Raw genomic sequence first — 18,586 nt, forward strand, 5'->3', positions numbered from 1 at the left:
CCCCTCTGTGGAGTGAGGAAAGAAGTTTGTCTACATCTTTGTCAATCGGCCACTTGGGTTTATAGCTAGGAAAGCTCCTGGCACTGTGGGCAGAAGGGTCCAGGAGACCCTAGACCTCAGGGGCATCCTGAGCAGAGCACAACCCCAAGCCTGCTGGTGGAGAGAGGTGATGCCACAGGCCCATCCTTGCAGATGGACCCAACTGCACTCGCAGCCGCCCACTGCTCACAAACCTCCATAAAAATCAATGATCCATGCAGTTTTGTTTCAGGTGTTTTATTAAGTGGGCCATACTGTAGCTGGTTTCTAAGTTGCAAAACATAAATTTAATAATAATAACATAGCCAGTTAGATTGTGACAAGCTTTTCCTTTCCTTAAAAAAAAAGAAAATACTTAAAAACACACAATGAAGGGTTAAATAAATAAGACATTTTAAAAAAGAAAAAAGGAAAGAAAAACCTGTTAAAACATGCTTATGTTTACTTCTGTGAAACTGTGTGCCAACAGAAAATGTGATATTTGGCACGATGACACATCTGGCATGTCTCCTTCCCAAAAAATACTGACAAAAAAGAAAAGATGTGGGACTGACTCATCAGTGCTTACTTAGAGGCACTACTAAAAACGCCTTTGATTGGAGCATGGGGCTTCCCGCTCAGCACACCTGTGTGTGGCCTATGAAAGCCAAATATCCATAATAATGTTAATATAGAAAACATTAGTTTAAAAATGATGTGGAAGGGCCTCATTAATGCGACGGGGCATGGGAACATAACTGTCCCGCATGCAGTGCCGCAGGCTCAGTCCAGGGAGGCCTCAGGCTTCCAGCATGTGGCCATGGCGAGGGAGGGCACCAGCTTCAAAATAAGCGGCACCAGCCTCGCTCCCTCTCCCTTATCACTCTTTCACATGAAAGTGTGTAAAAAGCAAATCAGCAAATAAACTCTAAAATAGATTATTTATTCCAAAAATCCTCTAGTTTCTTTTTACAGTGAGTGTACATTTTGTCTCCTTCTCCTGCACAATTCTCTTAAGTCCCTTTGGGAAGAAGGGTCAGAGCTGCAGGATGAGAGTCCTTCTCAGTCCTGCTGCTGGCTGATGCTGGGAGGTCAGATGTCGATGCCCTTAACAAGGGACGTCTCCAGCGTGATGTTAAACTCCTGCAATGTCTGCAGCACACGGATCAAGGAATTGACAAGTGTATGGTCTTTGATCAGTGCCACATCCTCATACATGTGTGCAGTGATGGGGCAGTCAGCCAGCAGGGCAATCCAGTGGTGTAGAAGGTGATCTCTGGCAGAGCAGGAGCAGTCCAGGTGGGTCAGAGGGGCAAGGGAAAAAGAAGAGAGACAGTTAGTGCAAGGCCAAGGGGAAAACCATGAACTAAGTCTGAAGCTGGAGACACTGACAGCTTCCCAAAGCCCCCTTTCCCTAACAGGGACTGACAAAAAGGTCTTTCAGCTCCGGGACACCAAATAAAGCTAACCCAAATCAGTCTTGTCACCAGCCCACAGGCCTGCTCCTTCTCCCCTGCCTGCATCGCCCTGCCTAGACAGCCCTATCACCAATGTCTCCCAGAGCTTCTCTCCTCCCACAGCTACCACCACCAGGAATAATAATAAGCACTAACATCACACAGCACTCAGCATGTGCTGGCACTGACATAAGAGATTTAATCTTCATGATAACCCTATGATATAAGGTAGGTACTATTATTATCTCCACTTTATAGATGAAGAAAGTTGGGTAGATGGAAGTTACATAGCTTGTCCAAGATCACATGGCTAGTAAACAGATAACTTGAGATCTGAACCTAGTGAATGTGGTTCTGGAGTCTGTTTTTAACCACTATGCCAATTCCCTCCCTTTATACATCCTGAATAAACTACTGCCTTAAGTTTACTTGACCTTTATGCTCTCTCACCTGACCTACAGGAATAGCCCCTAACAATCTCGTCCACTCTAATACATACCGTCCATAATACCAGATTAATATTCCTTCAGTCCCCTGATGAAACAATTTTGTACTAATATGAAAGGAATCTTTCTCTGTTCCAGCTCAGGGGCCCTAGCCTCCTTTCAACTGTGTTTCCTATTTATTACTGCCCTTGCCATGTTCTGTTTTTTCCTTTCATTAAAGGATCACTTCAAATACCAACTCCTCCCTGAATTCTTCTCTGACCTTTCTCCTCTACCTTTTCAGCATATTGTATGAATGTGCACTTCTTTTGTGGACCTACAAAAACCTTCTTCCATGTACTATATTTAATTAAGACAAGTAAGCTTCTAAATGGTAAGGGACCATGCTTTATTCAGCTCTCTTCCTACCAACTTCCACAAGGCCATTCAAGTGTTTAATGAAGGAATGACTACATACACTCTGCTTCAAACTTCCACAGTGGTATGACATTGATCTTTCCTTCCAAAATGGGGATCCTCCCTGCTGGTTACATATACGCTGTCATCCCTACCCCAACAGATCACCACACACATAAGTCATATGTTGCTTATTGACAGGGATATAGTCTGAGAAATGTGCCATTAGTCAGTTTTGTCATTGCAAACCTCATAGGGTTCTCACACAAACCTAGATGGTAGAGCTTACTATACATCTAGCCTGTTGCTCTTACACTACAAATCGGTACAGCATGTTACTGTGCTGAATAATGCAGGCAAGTGAAATACAATGGTAAGTATCTGGGTATCTAAACATATCTCAACCTATAAAAGGTACAGTAAAAACAGAGTATTATAATCTTATAGGACCATCATCCCATAAGCAGTCCATCACTGACAAATGTTATGCATCATGTGACCATACACGATACATAAAGAAAATTAAGGAAGGGCTTCTAAGAAGCCTTCTAAGGCCTCATCTGCCTAACAGCACCTGTCCTTAGCCATTCCTCACCCCTGCACCACATCAGGCCTCCAGCACCACCACCAAGGCTGGCTGCTATGCACTCTGGGCCCTGAGTCTGCAGTACCTGGCTCCCAAGCACACCAGCATCTGAAACTTGCCGTCCTTGCCAATGTTCCGGGGAGTATTGTTGATTGCAGTGACAAATCGGCAGAAGTTCCGGGCCCTTGTATGCCAGTTTTCCTCAGGGACTACTTCATTCTGCTCTAATGTCTCATAATAGGTTTGTGCTTTTTCTGTGAAGCGTAGAAAAGCTTACCAGTGAAAAGGCTTTGAACACCAACCTGATGGTCCTGCACGCCACTTGCCACGGGCCTCTCCAAGTCCACATAGGTAACTTAATGAGAATAGCACAAGTGTTCTGATGCTACTGGTCATGTTTCAAAATGATCCATATATTCCCTATCCTTATATTTAAAATTTATTTATGTGGCCCTTGATATAAAGATGTTCTTTTCCCTAGTCTGAAGACATAAAAAATTCTGAGGATGGGTTCTTGCATGAAAATTCTCCAAATGGGTGCAACATAGGGTTTGGGCTCCAAGACACTCAACTGGACTTTGGGATCTATAAGGAGAACGTGTAAGGACTCAGGACTAAGTCCTTACTAAATAAAAGATGTCTAGAAGAATATTTTCTGTCCAGTTCTCAAGAGATACGCGTTTACCAAGTGGGGAGAAGAGCTCTTGTCATTCCCCACTTCAAGAAAAACCGGAGCAAACGAATGAGATCTGAGAGTCACCTAATTTGGGTTCTGCCTCTCAGAGTGGTCAGCACTCATGCTATGTTGGTAAGCCCTCTTTATCTCTGCATGCTTTTCCCACCCTCATACTGCAGCCCAACTCACCCAGGAAATCCCAAATGAAGACATTTTTGAAGAGCCGGGGTGATTTAAATCCATGCTGGAAAGCTTGTTCCAGGGCCGAGACAAGGCCACATTCTCCACAGAGCAACAGCGTCAGACTGCCTCGCTATGTAAGGAAATGGGAGGGTGCCAGGCTTGTCTCAGCCAACCTGCCCTCCCACCATTGCATCCCTAAACCCACGGCCCACAGCTGGGAGGGCTGCAAAAGACAGGCCAGGACCTTGTCTGTTCCCCTAATACCTGGCACATTGCCTGGCTCAGAGCAGCTCCCAGTGAAGAGCTGTTGAATAAATGGATGAAAGAAGAGATGATGGATCTGGGTCACATATAAGTAGATTCCCCACTGGAGGACAAAGCCAGTGTGGCCACTATTCAAGGAGACACAGGCAAATCCCGAAGAGGACAGGAATATGCACTGTTCACTGGGGGCCCAAGGACTCTACTGGGTCATCAGTATAGAGGGAAAACAGGGCAACCTGAGGCAAAGGCCCCCAGAGGAAGGAGTCTGCTCCATCTCAAACTAGCTGAGGCACACACTCTCTAAGACTCTGGGCTGTCCACAGCACATGGGCCTGTAAGAGCATAACAGGATAACTGGAAAAACATGATCATTCTCTCTTACTCAATGTAAGGCCCTGGACTGGATGGCAAGAAGGCTCACCTCTTTCTCAGGCTTATGGAAGTGCTTCACAATGCCATTGACTGCCTCCCCGATGGACTCCTGGATCTGTCCAGTGTTCAGCTCTGATAAAAATCAAGCAGACATCCCTAACCAATCTCAGAGGCTAACAGTGCTTAGCTGCCTGAGCAGGAGATTGAGGACACAGGGAGGGCCCATGGGAGAGGCCGGGAAGCTGGACCCTAGGAAGCAGAGGCTCTTGCCCACCCAGCTTTGCTGAGCTAGCTCTCCCCAAAACCTTAGGGGAAAAACACAAAAGCTAATACCTTAGAGTTCTATCTCTAAGAAATGCTGGTAAAGTTTATTTTCCATTTTACCTTGGAATTTTGGGCAACCAAAAGACAGCCATGCCTTGGCTATGAAGCCCAGGAGTCAGGAAGGAGAAGGCCAGAAAGTAGGCCCTTGTCCTTTAATGGATCATGCATGAATATATACAGCACCCAGGCTTGGCAACATGAATTCTCTCATCTCCTGCCAGGCCTCTAAGGAGAGTGCCAAATGCTCTCAGTGATTCATAAGAGGAGGGTGCCATATGCCTGAGGTGGCTTTGTCAGCAGAAGTGTTTCCTGAGGCAGCCACAAAGTCTGGGATCTGGGTTCCCATAACAGGGTTCGCAGAAATCCACCCATTCCCCAGATGTGTGGCATGAGGGCCCAACCCCTCCTCCCACTTACTGGGCTTGTTGTTGGGTGAGATGGTAACAAGCCTCCGGATGACACTGGGGGACTGCTGCAGCGGCGGGGTCCGGCATGGCCTCTCATCCACCTCAGGCTGGGATGTGAGCAGCTCCCCAACTAGGATCCGCTCTAGGCTTCCATCATCCATGCCCTTCCCCAACCACCGGCCACATGGGAACCTGAAGGTCAGACAATGGCCTATCGGAGCAGCCAGGTCCTCCCTGCTGCTCAGCAAGAGCCATCAACAAAGCCAATCCCTAGAAATAGTCTCTCAAACCAGGATAGAGACTCCTTCAAGGCTCTGTTGGTCCCATCATCTGTCATCAGAGGAGCCACCTGAGTGGCATAGGTGGCCTGGGATCTCAGCACAGCAATTCCACATACCTTCACTTAGAAACCCTCCTTCTGGTTGGGCCTGGTGGCTCATGCCTGTAATCCCAGAACTTTGGGAGGCTGAGGCAGGCAAATCACCTGAGGTCAGGAGTTCAAGACCAGCCTGGTCAACATGGTGAAACCCATCTCTACTAAAGATACAAAATTAGCTGGGCATGGTGGTGCGTGCCTATAAACCCAGCTACCTGGGGAGCTGGGGCAGGAGAATCGCCTAAGCCCAGGAGGCGGAGGCTGCAGTGAGCTAAGATTGTGCGACTGCGCTCCAGCCTGGATGACAGAGCAAGACTCTGTCTCAAAAAAAAAAAGAAAAAGAAACCCTCCTTCTGCTTACCTTCAAGTGTAATAAGGTAGAGCTAAACAGGAAGTTGCCTCAGGCTATGACAACCTAAAGGGTCTCCTTGGGAACTCCACATAACCAAGCACCAAAGAGCTCCTGTAGATACATCTTGCCCCTCTACCTTACAGCCTATCTAGGGAACACTTACTTGTAGGTGTGTCCTGTGATCTCATTCCTGACCATTACAAACTCCACCAGCCATTTGGCATACAGCCCAGAGTTATCATGGCCAATCTGGACAGTCGTAAGCTTCCCCAAGTTCTGGCACTGTTACATAATAGAGAAGATGAGGTAGGTCAGGAAAATCAGAGAAAAGAACAGCAGTCCTCAAAGGCGCAGATCTGACTGGCTGCCTGCAACCTGAGAAATTGCAGGGGTAGGTCATGGCTCTACATACCACCAGAACTGTGGCACAGCACTATCTCATGGGGCAGCCCAAGGCTGAGAAAGAAAATGTTGCTACCTAGAATAAGAATAGGGCCTGGGAGCAAGAGGTTCTAGAAGTGGGTTCTGAGGTCTCTGGGAACAGGTGGGCTGAGCAGCTGAAAGAACTCTTGGGGACTTCTCAACACACTATGCATGGAAAGACAAGCAAGTCCAGACAACTAAGTGCCTTTGAGACAGACACTGTTTAGATAGGGTAGGATCCCCCTCCTCAGGGTCAGTCCTTGGTTCCTGCCTTAGATCATCTCAGGAAGGTCAGCTCTGCTGATGCATGACACTGTACATAGCAAGGCCTCTGGAAAACCCTGCAGAAAACTCTCCAGAGGAGCTGTTCCAAAGTCAGATCCCCACAGAGCTGTGGCCCCAAATAACACATACCTCGAAGGTCATCTCTAGCACATTCCTGGGAATCTGCAGGATCTGTGTCTCACCCAATTCTCCTGATATACAGATCCACGGGTTGGCAGTGAACATGGAGCCCCCCAGCTTCTTGCTTGGTACGATCAGAATGTGGTACGGGATCACTGTTTAGGGGAAGGCACAAAAGTATTAAGGGGGATCAGAAATCCTTCCCATACCAGATGGGACTCTGACCTGTTCCAGGCAAGCTGGCAAAGTGTGGCCCCTACTATCCCAGCCCCAGCAGAGCCCTGGAACAGCAGGGCCCCAGGACCTAGTCCCTGGCTGATGTAGAATATTAGCCAACTACCCCAAAGCCCCTGCTCAATTTCACTCCTCTCAGGCTTACCACCCAAAGATCAAAGATTCAAGCCTATCTATAGGCTCAGAGCTAAGTGAACCTGTTCGTTAAATAATATCACCAACTCTTAACATTGTACTGAACTGCTTTTCAGAGCACTCTTCAACCTATCATCTCATGAACCCTAATAATAATCATAACAATCTTTAGAGATGAGGTATTGCAATCCTTTTTCCAAGGCACGGGGAGGGAAAGTTTGCCTTGGGTCTTCTAAATTCCAGTCTAGTGCTATTTCTATTAAGCCCGTAGCCCTAGTCTCTAAAAGGGAAGATGTAGCATCAGACAGAAACAAGAGTCCATGCTGCTGAATAACTGGCAGAAGAACTAGCCATGTGGCAAGCTCGGAGACTATCCCCCACCCAGCAGAGAATCCTGGCATCAGGGAAAGAAGAGGCTCAAAGGGAATTAGACCATGTTGAACCCTCTTCCCCATTCTGTAAATAGAGAGACTGGGACTCACAGCAGGATAGACTCTGCTCACAGACACATAATGAGTTAGCCAGAGCTGGGACCAGACTCAAATCTCCCACTGGTATTTGGAGTTCTTTCTGCTACCTCAGGAAAGAGCGCTTTTTCCCTTCAGCCTGGTCTGAAACATTCTATGATGCCAAGTGACTCTCTCAGGCCAAAACAAAGAGATTATTTCTAGGTATGCAGGGAGGGAGGTAAACTGCATCAGCTCACCCAACTCCACTCCACCTTCATCACCTTAGGCTGCCAGAGCAGTGCCTAGGACAACGCTGACAACACAATGGCAAAAAAGATTGAGCTCTCCAGTTCAGAACAAGAATGAGAAATTTCAGAGAAAACACAGCCTTCAAGGAGGGCAAGCGCACCTCCCTCCCCACAGAAGAAAAGACAAATAGAAAGTACAAAGGATAATCTTCTTTCTTTAAAAAGGGGACAATGAGTGAGTCTCAGGGAGGTTCATAAAGACTGCCTTGAGAAGGCCAGCTGGGAGCACAGGGCTACTCACGGATAGTTGTGAAGACATTGGTGAAGCAAAAGTAATCGACGGCATTGAAAGACAGGAGGTGATAGAGGAACTGCTCCTTCTCGTCATCACAGCGCAGGAAGGCATAGCGCTTATATAACTTTCTGTTGGAGAGGAAGCAACACATCAGTCTCTGAACAAAAGGAAGGGAAAGAAACTAGAATTTTCAGTTCTGAAAGGAGACAGCTAAGGGAAGCATAAGATGTCAAGCCTCAAGTTCCTTAGGTTCACCCTATAAAGTAACAAAGCTAGCTACTCTGTAACTAACGGCCAGAGGGACAATGGACATCAGAACAACAAAAATCAAATACTACCGGTGTCAAAGGGTTGATGTTACTATGTCAAGAGTCAGAGGTCATGAAATCTCCTTTTCTAAGTTGAAGGCTAGAAGAAATTCCATCAAGAATGACACAAGTCCTCTCAGGCTTCTAGTTAGGCTGTCGGCTAGTGTATGGTGTGTGACTGGCAGTGGATGGAGATCTGTGGTCACCATTCATCACCAGGCCTAGTTTTGAACCCTCAGTAGATCTGAGAGCCACAAGTCAGAACACTGCTCTGAATGGGGCATAAGGCCAGCACAGCTTCAGGGGCAATAAAGGGCATGCTCCTGCCTCTGATCCAAGTCACAGGCAAGGAAGAGCCATGTAGATCACATCATTCCCCTCTTTTCAAACTTTCTCCCTCTATTTCCACTGCCTATTTGTCAGAGGGCAACTTCTTGGCCTGGTATTCCAGGCCCTCTGCAGCTGCAAAGCAATGATATCTTCCCCCAAATAGAGGAGATACCCAGAGCCAAATATGCAGGCCTTCATTACAAAAAACAAAAGAAGACAACTGTCCTTATTGCCCAAGCTGCAATCACCATGGCCAGAGAGGTACAGGATTCAGATCTGTGAGGTTCTACCTAGCCCGGTATATAAGAAACTTTCAACAAATAATTTATCAACCCAGGCCTGTTATGTCCAGGTGCTGGAGAAGAAAGTGCCTACCCCTCAAATGCACTCTAAGTGAGTAAATCAGGTAAAGCCATGGTATAGTACTACTCACAGTGAATAATCAAATAAAAGGTTGTTTCTGGGAATTTAAAGAGCCATATGCTTCAGTAGTCCTTGAAGGCCTTGTAGAACAAGAGAGGCCTGAAGGGCAGCAGAAATTTAGACAAGTGTTGTACAGACAGGAAACTTGTCTAAGTTTGGAGACTTGGAAACCAGTTTAGCTGGAGTTGAGGGTTCCGGGAAGTGATCAGTTAGCAATGAGACTGAGAAGTCAGGCAACTGTACCAAAGGTGTCAATGAAAAAAAAAAAAGTTAAGCTACTCAAATGAAGGAAGGTCCTAAAATTTTAAACTAAGGAGTTTGCAATCTGCCAAGTAAAGGGTTTCTGCAATTTGGCCTAGCAACAGAGACAGCCATGACCAACTTCAGGAAATTTAGATTTAGTGCAGGTGAGACGTGAAAGGGAAATGAGGATTAAACTAAGACTCTGCAGTAAAAATGGTAAGGAGACAGGTGAGACAGAGGTGAAGGACCTGAAACCTGTATGTCGGAGATAAAGCAAACCAAGGAGTCAAAACTGACTCCAAATTTTGAATGTAGGTATGGAAAAGAAGTGGGGGTAGGCTGTTCAGAGCACAGTGGTGATATTAATGAAAAATCTGAGAGTAAAGGAGTTATGGTGAAGACTTTGTGAAGCTTGCTTTTGTTCTCACTGAGCTAAAAAGGTAAGATATAAGAATGGAAATAAATGCAGGAGTGGAGTTCAAGAGACATGTCAGGGCTAGAACTGCGGATGTGGGCATCTCCTGCTTAGAGGTGAGAGAAGTCATGAGAATGGGTGAGATCGAGTAAGAGAGCAAGCAAGTGAAAAAACAACAAAGAAAGTGTGTGCATGCAAAGAACTGAAGATGGTGAAAGCCAACACTGTGCAAAGAGTAAGGGGAGAAAGATGGTTTAAGGTCATGGCAGCCACATAAAGTGAGTTTCAAGGTAAAGGGGCACTACATGGTGTTAATCACTGCAGACAAGTCAAGGAGAAAGAGTTTAGGCTCCCTACATGAGAGCTAACTCACTGCTTCCTTTGAAATTTATAATTCAGTGGGTTCCACAAATATACAGCCCCCATGAATATACAACCCTGCCTCCACCTTACCCCATTCCAAGCTACAAACAGTCTTGGGGGCTAGCTGGAAATCCCAGAGTCTGAGGGACATTCTATCAAGATTTAGTCTTCCTAAGCTGTCCACCTCCTTCTGTCCGTGCAGCTATGCATACCTTTTATGTGCACTGGCTGAATACCTAGCAGATGCTAAGCAACATACTCAGCCTTGGGAAAGGGACAGGTTTACGCCTTCAATGAGAGCAAACTTCAGTAAGTAGCAAGCAAATAGATAATACAATACGCCGGTGGTGAAAAAGAGGATGAACAAATACTCTAACAAATGTTATACATGCCTGGAGGAGGGATGAACCATGTTTCTGGGGAGTCCAGGAAAACTGTGGCAAAGAAAACTGGACCCTGAAGAAGTTTACCAGGTAGAGTACAGACAGGACTAGGGTCATGCAAAAGTATAGACAAGAAAAGACCACAGACACCCTAAGAGAGGTGAGGGGTATAATGTGTTAAACAAGAGAGAGAAGAGGACATCTCAGAAGTTTCCTTTTAATTCCCCAATTCTTTGCTTCCCAGAAAAGGAAAGAGACGAAGGAAATGCCTTATGTCCAAGAGGTACACATATCACCCGAATACAGGAAGAAGAGGAGGGCCTCATTTTTCTCACTACCTCTCTAAGAAAGCTAGTTTTAGACATGCAGGTTGAGAAGATGGGGAGAACTGATATAGCAGAAGTATTCTCCGGGAGAGGAGGAAATACTGCGAAACCTTCATAAGCAAAGAGGTTAGCTGAATGCAACAGCAGTGTCACACTGAATACTCCCCCTTCCCAAACAAGTTTCCGATCTCTTCCCTCCATTCCTGGGAGCCTGCTTCTACCCCTGGCGGAGCAGCCTTACTTGGTGAGCTCATGGTCTGAGAGAAGCTGCTTCAGGTGTCTGGAAAGTAACTTTTTTTCCATAGACAGTCGCACCCATGCTCTGGCCTTTCCCACATCAGTCTTGATTTCCCCGATGTTCTGGATGTGCCTGGAGGAAGAATGTAAAGGGAAGTGGAGGGTGGAATGGGAGGTGAACTCACTGCCAATACCTCACCTGTAAAGCCAAAGGAGACCTGCTGAGACAGTCCTATCCCACCCTGGGAGAGCCCATGTCTATTCTCCAAATACTGGACTTCCATGTAGCCAGACAGGCTCACCATATTTGGGGAGGAAAAAAGACAGTACAGCCCTTAAAAAGCAAGGCTAACCCTGAGCTCTTAGGGCTTGGGATACTCTCCTATGCTCCCTTATCTCCAAAAATGCCAGAAAACCCAGCTGTTGTATAGTTCTACAAATGTATCATGAAATACAAGGCTTCATGATTAGGAGGGCTTCCATGTTAGCTGAGATGCTGTAGCAGCCACTGAGACCCTGTTACTTAAAGTGGACACCTAAGCAGCAAATGAAAACAGGATTTTAGTGGCTTATTACATGTGAGCCCATACTAACCTCATATCCTGAATCAGGGAGATCCTCAGGGGAGGCATGAGTGAGCTGGCATCAGACTTCCTACGTTCTGAATCAAGAAGTATTCCTAGAATAAACAAGTTGGTCATGTCCAAAGACATCTGAATATTCAAACAGCTGACTACCCTTCCCTTATCTCAAATCACAAACTGCTATGGGAAACAGTTGGTTACACTGGTAACGCTTTAATCAATCATTTCATAAATATTTATTAAATTCCTACTAAAGATCAAATTTTATATTTTTATGGATATTATCTCATTTAATTCTCTAACAATTTATAAGGTAGCCAAAAAAGATATCACAATTTCTCCCACTTATCAGAGAAGGAAAATGACATTCAAAGAGGTTAGCTGCTTTGCCTACATCACCAACTAGCAGAGTCAGTACTGGAACACAGATTTCCTGGCTCCTTTCATGCTCTCACCGTGTTCCATAGAAGCAGTGCTTCCACTTGAAGCCACTACTCACATCCTGTTCTGGCTTTATAGCAGCCTACAAAAGTGCCAAGAGAATGTGTAAAGAACAAGAAGGTTCTGGTTCCATTCCAGAATGACAGGACCTCTAGGAGAAGAGGAGATATAATACCTTTATATCCTCATGTCTTGCCTAATGTTTAAAACTTAGTATTTTCATCATCAAGCTGTTGAGAATTTTTGGCTAGAGTTTATTCCTTGACGATGACTTCTATAGCATTCTTAATAAGAACCTGCTCTTACACATGCAGAAAGCGGGCCAAAAAATTCCTCATAAGCCTATCTGGAGAACTCTTGTCCCTAGTTTTCAGCCAATTATCTCCCCAGGTTCAGTGCTAGTTAAGGTCAACTAGTTCAAGAGCAAAGAGTTCATGCTCATCTTTTTACCACATTTAACTCGTCTTTACCACTGAGATAAAAACATCCAAGAAAGGTAAACAAATCTTCTGGCAGAGATTGAAGAACAAAGGGTGATGTGAAGGGAAGATGCACCCAAGAAGTAAAAGAAGGAGGGGGACAACCCTGGAAAGGAAACTGTAGGATGGTCTAAACATCAGAGCAGGAGACAAGATGACTGGCTCTTGTCTGGCCTCTTCCATGAGCTCACTTTGTGATCATAAGTAAATTCAATTCCTCTCTGGAATCGTTTCCTCCTCTTATAAAATAAAGGGCCTAGACTAGATGACCTCTGGTGTTGTCACAAACTCTGGCATTTTTATTAGGTTAGAAACAGATAAGAAGTATAAGGGATCATTCACACCAGGACTTGACTCTGAGGAGGTCCAAGGAAGGACACTAACCACAGCTCTCTTGACTAACATGATAGATAATCATAATGCCCATGTCAGAGAAGTAAAAAAAAAAAAAAAAGACTCTGTGAACAGCCTGCTCCAAACCTAGGACACCAGTACCACAGTAAAACCCAAATTCATTTTGAGACTCTCCTCTTGCCCACATAAATTTTCTATCTTGCCAGTAAAAAGGATATAGAAACACATAATGAAAGCAAATCACATGGTTTTGGTATGCTCTGTGGTTCAGAGAGTCTGGTGGCTCCATATTCAAAACAGAAAACATTCCAGAGCAAAGGCTTCTTTGACCTGGAATAGTTTGCTTCAAGTGATCATTCCAGTGAGGGATGGAAAAGTAGGGAGAGGGCAGACTCTCCAATCCAGGGACTATCTTACCTGAGGTACTGAGGCTTCCTGAAGTGAGTTTTCTCTGCCGGTTGTCCTGATAATGTAACAGGTGGGACCATAAGGCTGATTTCCCCTGGAACCAATGCAAGGGAGAAATACCTATCAGTTTAGATTTCAGGAGTCAAGGCTTTCAACATACAGATACAAGCTTTTGCTAAAAAAAAAATGTATGTACTGTTTCTTGTTTCAGTGTACATCCAGGATACAATATATGCAAATATATCAATTTATTAAACTCCAGGAGAAATGTAAACAGTGGAAGGTAACAGAAAAAGGAAATGGTTCCCCAGTGAAAATAGGAAGGAGATGGAAAAAAGAGCCTGAGAAGGGACTGGTGGATAAGAAAGAAAAAAGCAGCTGGGCGCAGTGGCTCATGCCTATAATCCCAACACTTTGGGAGGCCAAGGCAGGCAGATCACTTGAGGTCAGGAGTTTTGAGACCAGCCTGGCTATCATGGCAAAACCCAGTCTCTACTAAAAATACAAAAATCAGTGGGATGTGGTGGTATGTGCCTGTAATCCCAGCTACTCAGGAGGCTGAGCCAGGAGATCACTTGAACCCGGGAGGCGGAGGTTGCAGTGAGCTGAGATCACACCACTGCACTCCAGCCTGGAAAACAGAGATTCCATCAGAAAGACAGAAAGAAACACAGAAAAAAGAGAAAGAGAAAAAGAAAAAGAGGAAGGAAGGAAGGGAGGGAGGGGCAAGGCAAGGAGAAGAAGGCAAGGAAAGGAAGGCAAGGAAGGGAGGGAGAGAGGGAAGGAAAGGAAGACAAGGGAAGAAGAGAGGGAGGGAGGGAGGGAAGGAAAGAAGTGAGGGAGGAAGGGAGGGAGGGAGGGAAGGAAAGAAAGGCAAGGAGAGGAAGGCAAGGAAAGGAAAGCCAAGAAAGCAAGCAAGCCCAGCGCAGTGGCTCACACCTGTAATCCCAACACTGGGAGGCCGAGGCAAGTGGATCACTTGAGGTCAGGAGTTCAAGACCAGCCTAGCCAACATAGCAAAACCCTGTCTTATTAAAAATATAAAAATTGGCCAGGTGTGGTGGCTCACGCTTGTAATCCCAGCACTTTGGGAGGCCGAAGCGAAAGGATCACAAGATCAGGAGTTTGAAACCAGCCTGGCCGATACAGTGAAATCATGTCTCTACTAAAAATACAAAACTTAGCTGGGCGTGTTGGCCCACGCCTGTAGTCCCAGCTGCTCGGGAGGCTAAGGCAGGAAAATCGCTTGAACCCAGGAGGTGGAGGTTACAGTGAGCCAAGACTGCACTACTGCACTCCAGCCTGGGCAACAGAGCAAGATTCCGTCTCAAAAAAAAAAAACAAAAAAACAAAAAAAACTTAACCAGGCATGGTGGCACACACTTGTCCCAGGTACTCGGAAGGCTAAGCAAAACCCTGTCTTACTAAAAATATAAAAAAGTAGCCGGGTGTTAGGCACATGCCTGTTGTTCCAGCTACTCAGGAGGCTGAGGCAAGAGGATCACTTCAACCCAGGAGGTGGAGGTTGCAGTGAGCCAAGACTGTGCCACTGCACTCCAGCCTGGGTGACAGAGTAAGGCTCCCTCTTGAAAAAAAAAAAAAAAGAAGCAAATGACCTATCATCCTCTACATGGTATATGTTGGTTTTATGTCAGCTTGATGGCTTTAGCACAGAGGAGTGGATATTCAGTCTATAAGCTTCAATCTTAGCTCCTGAATTTCCTAAAATATTTAAAGGTATTCCTTTAAATATTGTTCTAGTCCTGATTTTGCTACTTGGTGAACTAGGCAAAGCAGTTTGGTGAACCTCTCTGAATGTCAGTTTCCTTCTCTGTTAAGTGGGGGAAACTGTGGTATCTTTGGCTACCTTATAAGTTGTTAGTGCAGGCCAGGGAGAGTAAGTCATCACTATGACAAGGATTTACTATTGAAGGTATAGTTGAAGAAACCTACAGAAAGGTAGGCTGATACTTAACTGCAAGGCTGAAATAAACTACAGTCAATATAATAGAACCTTGGCATTTGGAAAGGTAAGAACTGTAGTTTAAACTATTTGAGACATGTAGTAATTTGTCATTTTGCCAAGGCACAAATCTGAATAGTATTTGAAAGGCTGATGTGAGGGACCAATTCACCTGGGTAATGAGTGAGCCCCGCTGGTCACCCAGCAACTGCTTTGTCTCTTTATAATCATCATTCAGTACATCATGACCCTTGTTAAATGATAAAAGCTTTATTTCAGATTCACAGTAAATGTTCCCATGTAACTAATAAAATAAAGGTTGTAAGTTTGTTTTAGTAAGATTATAATAATTTTATAAATGACTTTGGTTCTATAATAATGACAGAAGCTACCAGGTCTTGAGGCTTACTATAAACTAAGCACTATGTCAAATGTTCAAAATACAATATTTTAATTAATGATCCCAGCAGCCTAACAAGGTAGATATCTCTATCCCTATTTTCTTTAGAGAGGAAGAAACTGAGGATCGGAAAGGTTAAGTAACTTGTAATAGGTCACACCATTAGTAAACAGAGTGTTGGGATTCAAGCTTAAGTCTAATGTCAAAACCATTGCTCTTAATAACTATGCTACACAAGATGCTTCTGAAAAGATCATTTAACTTTTTAAGTTATACTTTCTGAAGAAAATTTTGTGCTGTGAAATGAATGTGAAGATTTAAGGCCTTAAGATTTACCCTATGAGAGTACTGAGGGTCTGTCTTGTTTATATTCACAAACTTGATCTACTTTGGGGGAAAAAAAAACCAAAGACATCTAAATGGTAGGAAACCCTTGCTATAGATCTGCAAGCTGTCAAAATAAGCTTGCTGTATGTTTGTGTTTCCTACAAAATTCACAAACTTAAAACAAAAGCTAGCAATTTCAAAGGCAATTTTTAAAATATATAAAAACTAAAATTAGAAAATACCAGCTTTTATTCATCCAAATATCAAATATTTGGGGAAAAAAAAAAAAGCCTAAATGTCTAACAACATTAATGAGACTTACAAATCCTATACACAACTACTAAGAAGGTCTATTGCTTCCTGTCAGGAGCCAAAAAGAAAAAAAATAACAATTTACAAAGCTTAAAAAAATAAAAAAGGTTGGCTGGCTGGCTGCAATAATTCACATCTGTAATCTCAGCACTTTGGGAGGCCGAGGTGGGTGGATCATCTGAGGTCAGGAGTTCAAGACCAGCCTGGCCAACATAGTGAATCCCCATCTCTACTAAAAATACAAAAACTAGCCAGGCATGGTGGCAGGCACCTGTAATCCCAGCTACTCAGAAGGCTGAGGCAGAAGAACTGCTTGAACCCAGGAGGCGGAGACTGCAGTGAGCTGAAATCGCACTACTGCACTCCAGCCTAGGCAACAGAGTAAGACTCCATTTCAAAAAAAAAAAAAAAGTCTATAATGTATCTAACAGATAATACAAGAGCTTAAAATATTTATGGTCTTTGACTTAGCAATTCAACTTCTAGAAATCCATTCATCCTTCCATTTACTACAAGCATTAGAAAGTAGGCTCCCTAACACCTAGGCAGACGAGGAAAGCAGCTGAAGGGAACTTAATAGAACTGTCTGAATGTGATACACACTAAGTACAGCTGGTGACCAGAGAGCCTGACATGCAATTAACACCAAGGAGCCAAAGACAGAAGCAAAATCAGGCCACCATACCAGAAGAAGGAAGACCCTGGCTCACAATAATTACAGAGGTGGGGAGGAAGAGTAAGGACGAGGGTGGAAGAGCAGCAACTGGGCTGCTGCACTTTCGTCTTTCCAGTTCAAGAGACATGGCCTACTCTTTTTCTTCTTATGCAAAGGGGCTGATTGGGACTGAAAGGTTCAATACAGCCTGATTATCCATTTGCGAACAGGGATAAACAATAAATTGTACCAGATTCTACAGGAATCTAAGCAAGAAAGATAAGAGCAACTCCTTTTCACATATCAACCCCAAATGGCCGCAGTTACAAAACTAGTATGAAAAACCAAACCCAAGCCAAGCGCGGTGGCTCACGCCTGTAATCCCAGCACGTTGGGAGGCCGAGGCGGGTGGATTACCTGAGGTCAGGAGTTCAAGACCAACCCGGCCAACGTGGAGAAACCCCGTCTCTACTAAAAGTACAAAAATTAGCTGGGCGTGGTGGCAGGTATCTGTAATCCCATAGATGCCTCAGGAGGCTGAGGCAGGAGAATAGTTTGAACCTAGGAGGCAGAGGTTGCAGTGAGCCAAGACGGCACCGCAGCACTCTAGCCTGGGTGACAAGAGCGAGACTCCATCTCAAAAAAAAAAGAAAAAGAAAAAGAAAAACCAAACCTCTATCTGCTAGAAAAACATACTACAGGTGGAAGCGCATCTCCTTGGAAGATGTCACTGAAAGCCAAAGAGAGTGGTAAGGATAACAGAGGTTTTTATGAAGACTTGCTGCAGGCAGCTCTGTGCAAGCAGTCAAGTCTAACAAAATTTAAGAGGCCAGCAGCAAAAACTACTGTTTGGGTTCTCTCTACATTCTAAGCAGATAATAATGGGTGGTTGCTCAGGAAAGTACCCCCACAGGGCATAACGAAATCACCCTCTGAGAGGAAATTTGGTCACATTCTGGGTGTATGATGAAGGACAGCAGGTAACCAGGGTGTGACATCTGGATTGGAAGATAAATGAAGAATGTCTCAGAATGATAAAGAAGCCAGCAAAATGGAAGCCTACAGAGAACATGATGTTAGGAACCCAACATAGATCATCAGAGTCAATCTCCAGCTGAACATGTAACCCTAAGAGCATAAATGCCCTGCCAGCAAGAACAGATCCTCACTCTCCTCTGGTGACATGTCACTGTTTGACTTCCAGAGCTCTAAGTCAGGACTAAGAATAAAATGGAATCTCAACTAAAAAGCCCCCATTACTCTGCACTGGATTCTAACGAAACAAGTAGCCTATCTCTCCAAATGAGAGAGGATCAAATGGACTCTAGAAGAAAATCCAGTCTGGCCAAAATGGTAAAACCCCACCTCTATTAAAAATACAAAAAAATAAGCTGGGTGTTGTGGCCTGAGCCTGTAATCCCAGCTATTCGGGAGGCTGAGGCAGGGGAAATGATAGTACCAGGGAGGTGGAGGTTGCAGTGAGCCAATATTGCACCGCTGCATTCCAGCCTGGGTGAAAGAGTGAGACTACATCTCAAAAAAAAAAAAAAAAAAAAAACTAGCCAGGCATTGTGCACAGCTGTGGACCC

At 44.7% G+C, this 18,586-nt stretch overlaps 1 protein-coding gene across 1 annotated transcript in view; it reads right to left on the reverse strand.

The window, feature by feature from the left end:
- Window positions 1-260: 260 nt before the first annotated feature.
- DENND5A (DENN domain containing 5A) overlaps window positions 261-18,586 on the reverse strand; it is a 123,586-nt gene continuing 105,260 nt past the window's right edge. Inside the window, exons 13-23 of the mRNA XM_032240510.1 lie at window positions 13,350-13,434; window positions 11,669-11,753; window positions 11,079-11,207; window positions 8,053-8,174; window positions 6,695-6,840; window positions 6,021-6,139; window positions 5,140-5,321; window positions 4,448-4,530; window positions 3,769-3,892; window positions 2,989-3,157; window positions 261-1,294 (exon numbers count right to left, since the gene is read on the reverse strand). Coding sequence (XP_032096401.1) covers window positions 1,111-1,294; window positions 2,989-3,157; window positions 3,769-3,892; window positions 4,448-4,530; window positions 5,140-5,321; window positions 6,021-6,139; window positions 6,695-6,840; window positions 8,053-8,174; window positions 11,079-11,207; window positions 11,669-11,753; window positions 13,350-13,434 — 1,428 coding nt within the window. The 3' untranslated portion in view covers window positions 261-1,110. The remainder of the gene's footprint in view (window positions 1,295-2,988; window positions 3,158-3,768; window positions 3,893-4,447; window positions 4,531-5,139; window positions 5,322-6,020; window positions 6,140-6,694; window positions 6,841-8,052; window positions 8,175-11,078; window positions 11,208-11,668; window positions 11,754-13,349; window positions 13,435-18,586) is intronic.

Source organism: Sapajus apella, unplaced genomic scaffold (genome assembly GCF_009761245.1).
Source record: "Sapajus apella isolate SASKATOON/1434 unplaced genomic scaffold, GSC_monkey_1.0 scaffold47, whole genome shotgun sequence".
Classification (NCBI taxonomy): Eukaryota; Metazoa; Chordata; class Mammalia; order Primates; family Cebidae; genus Sapajus; species Sapajus apella.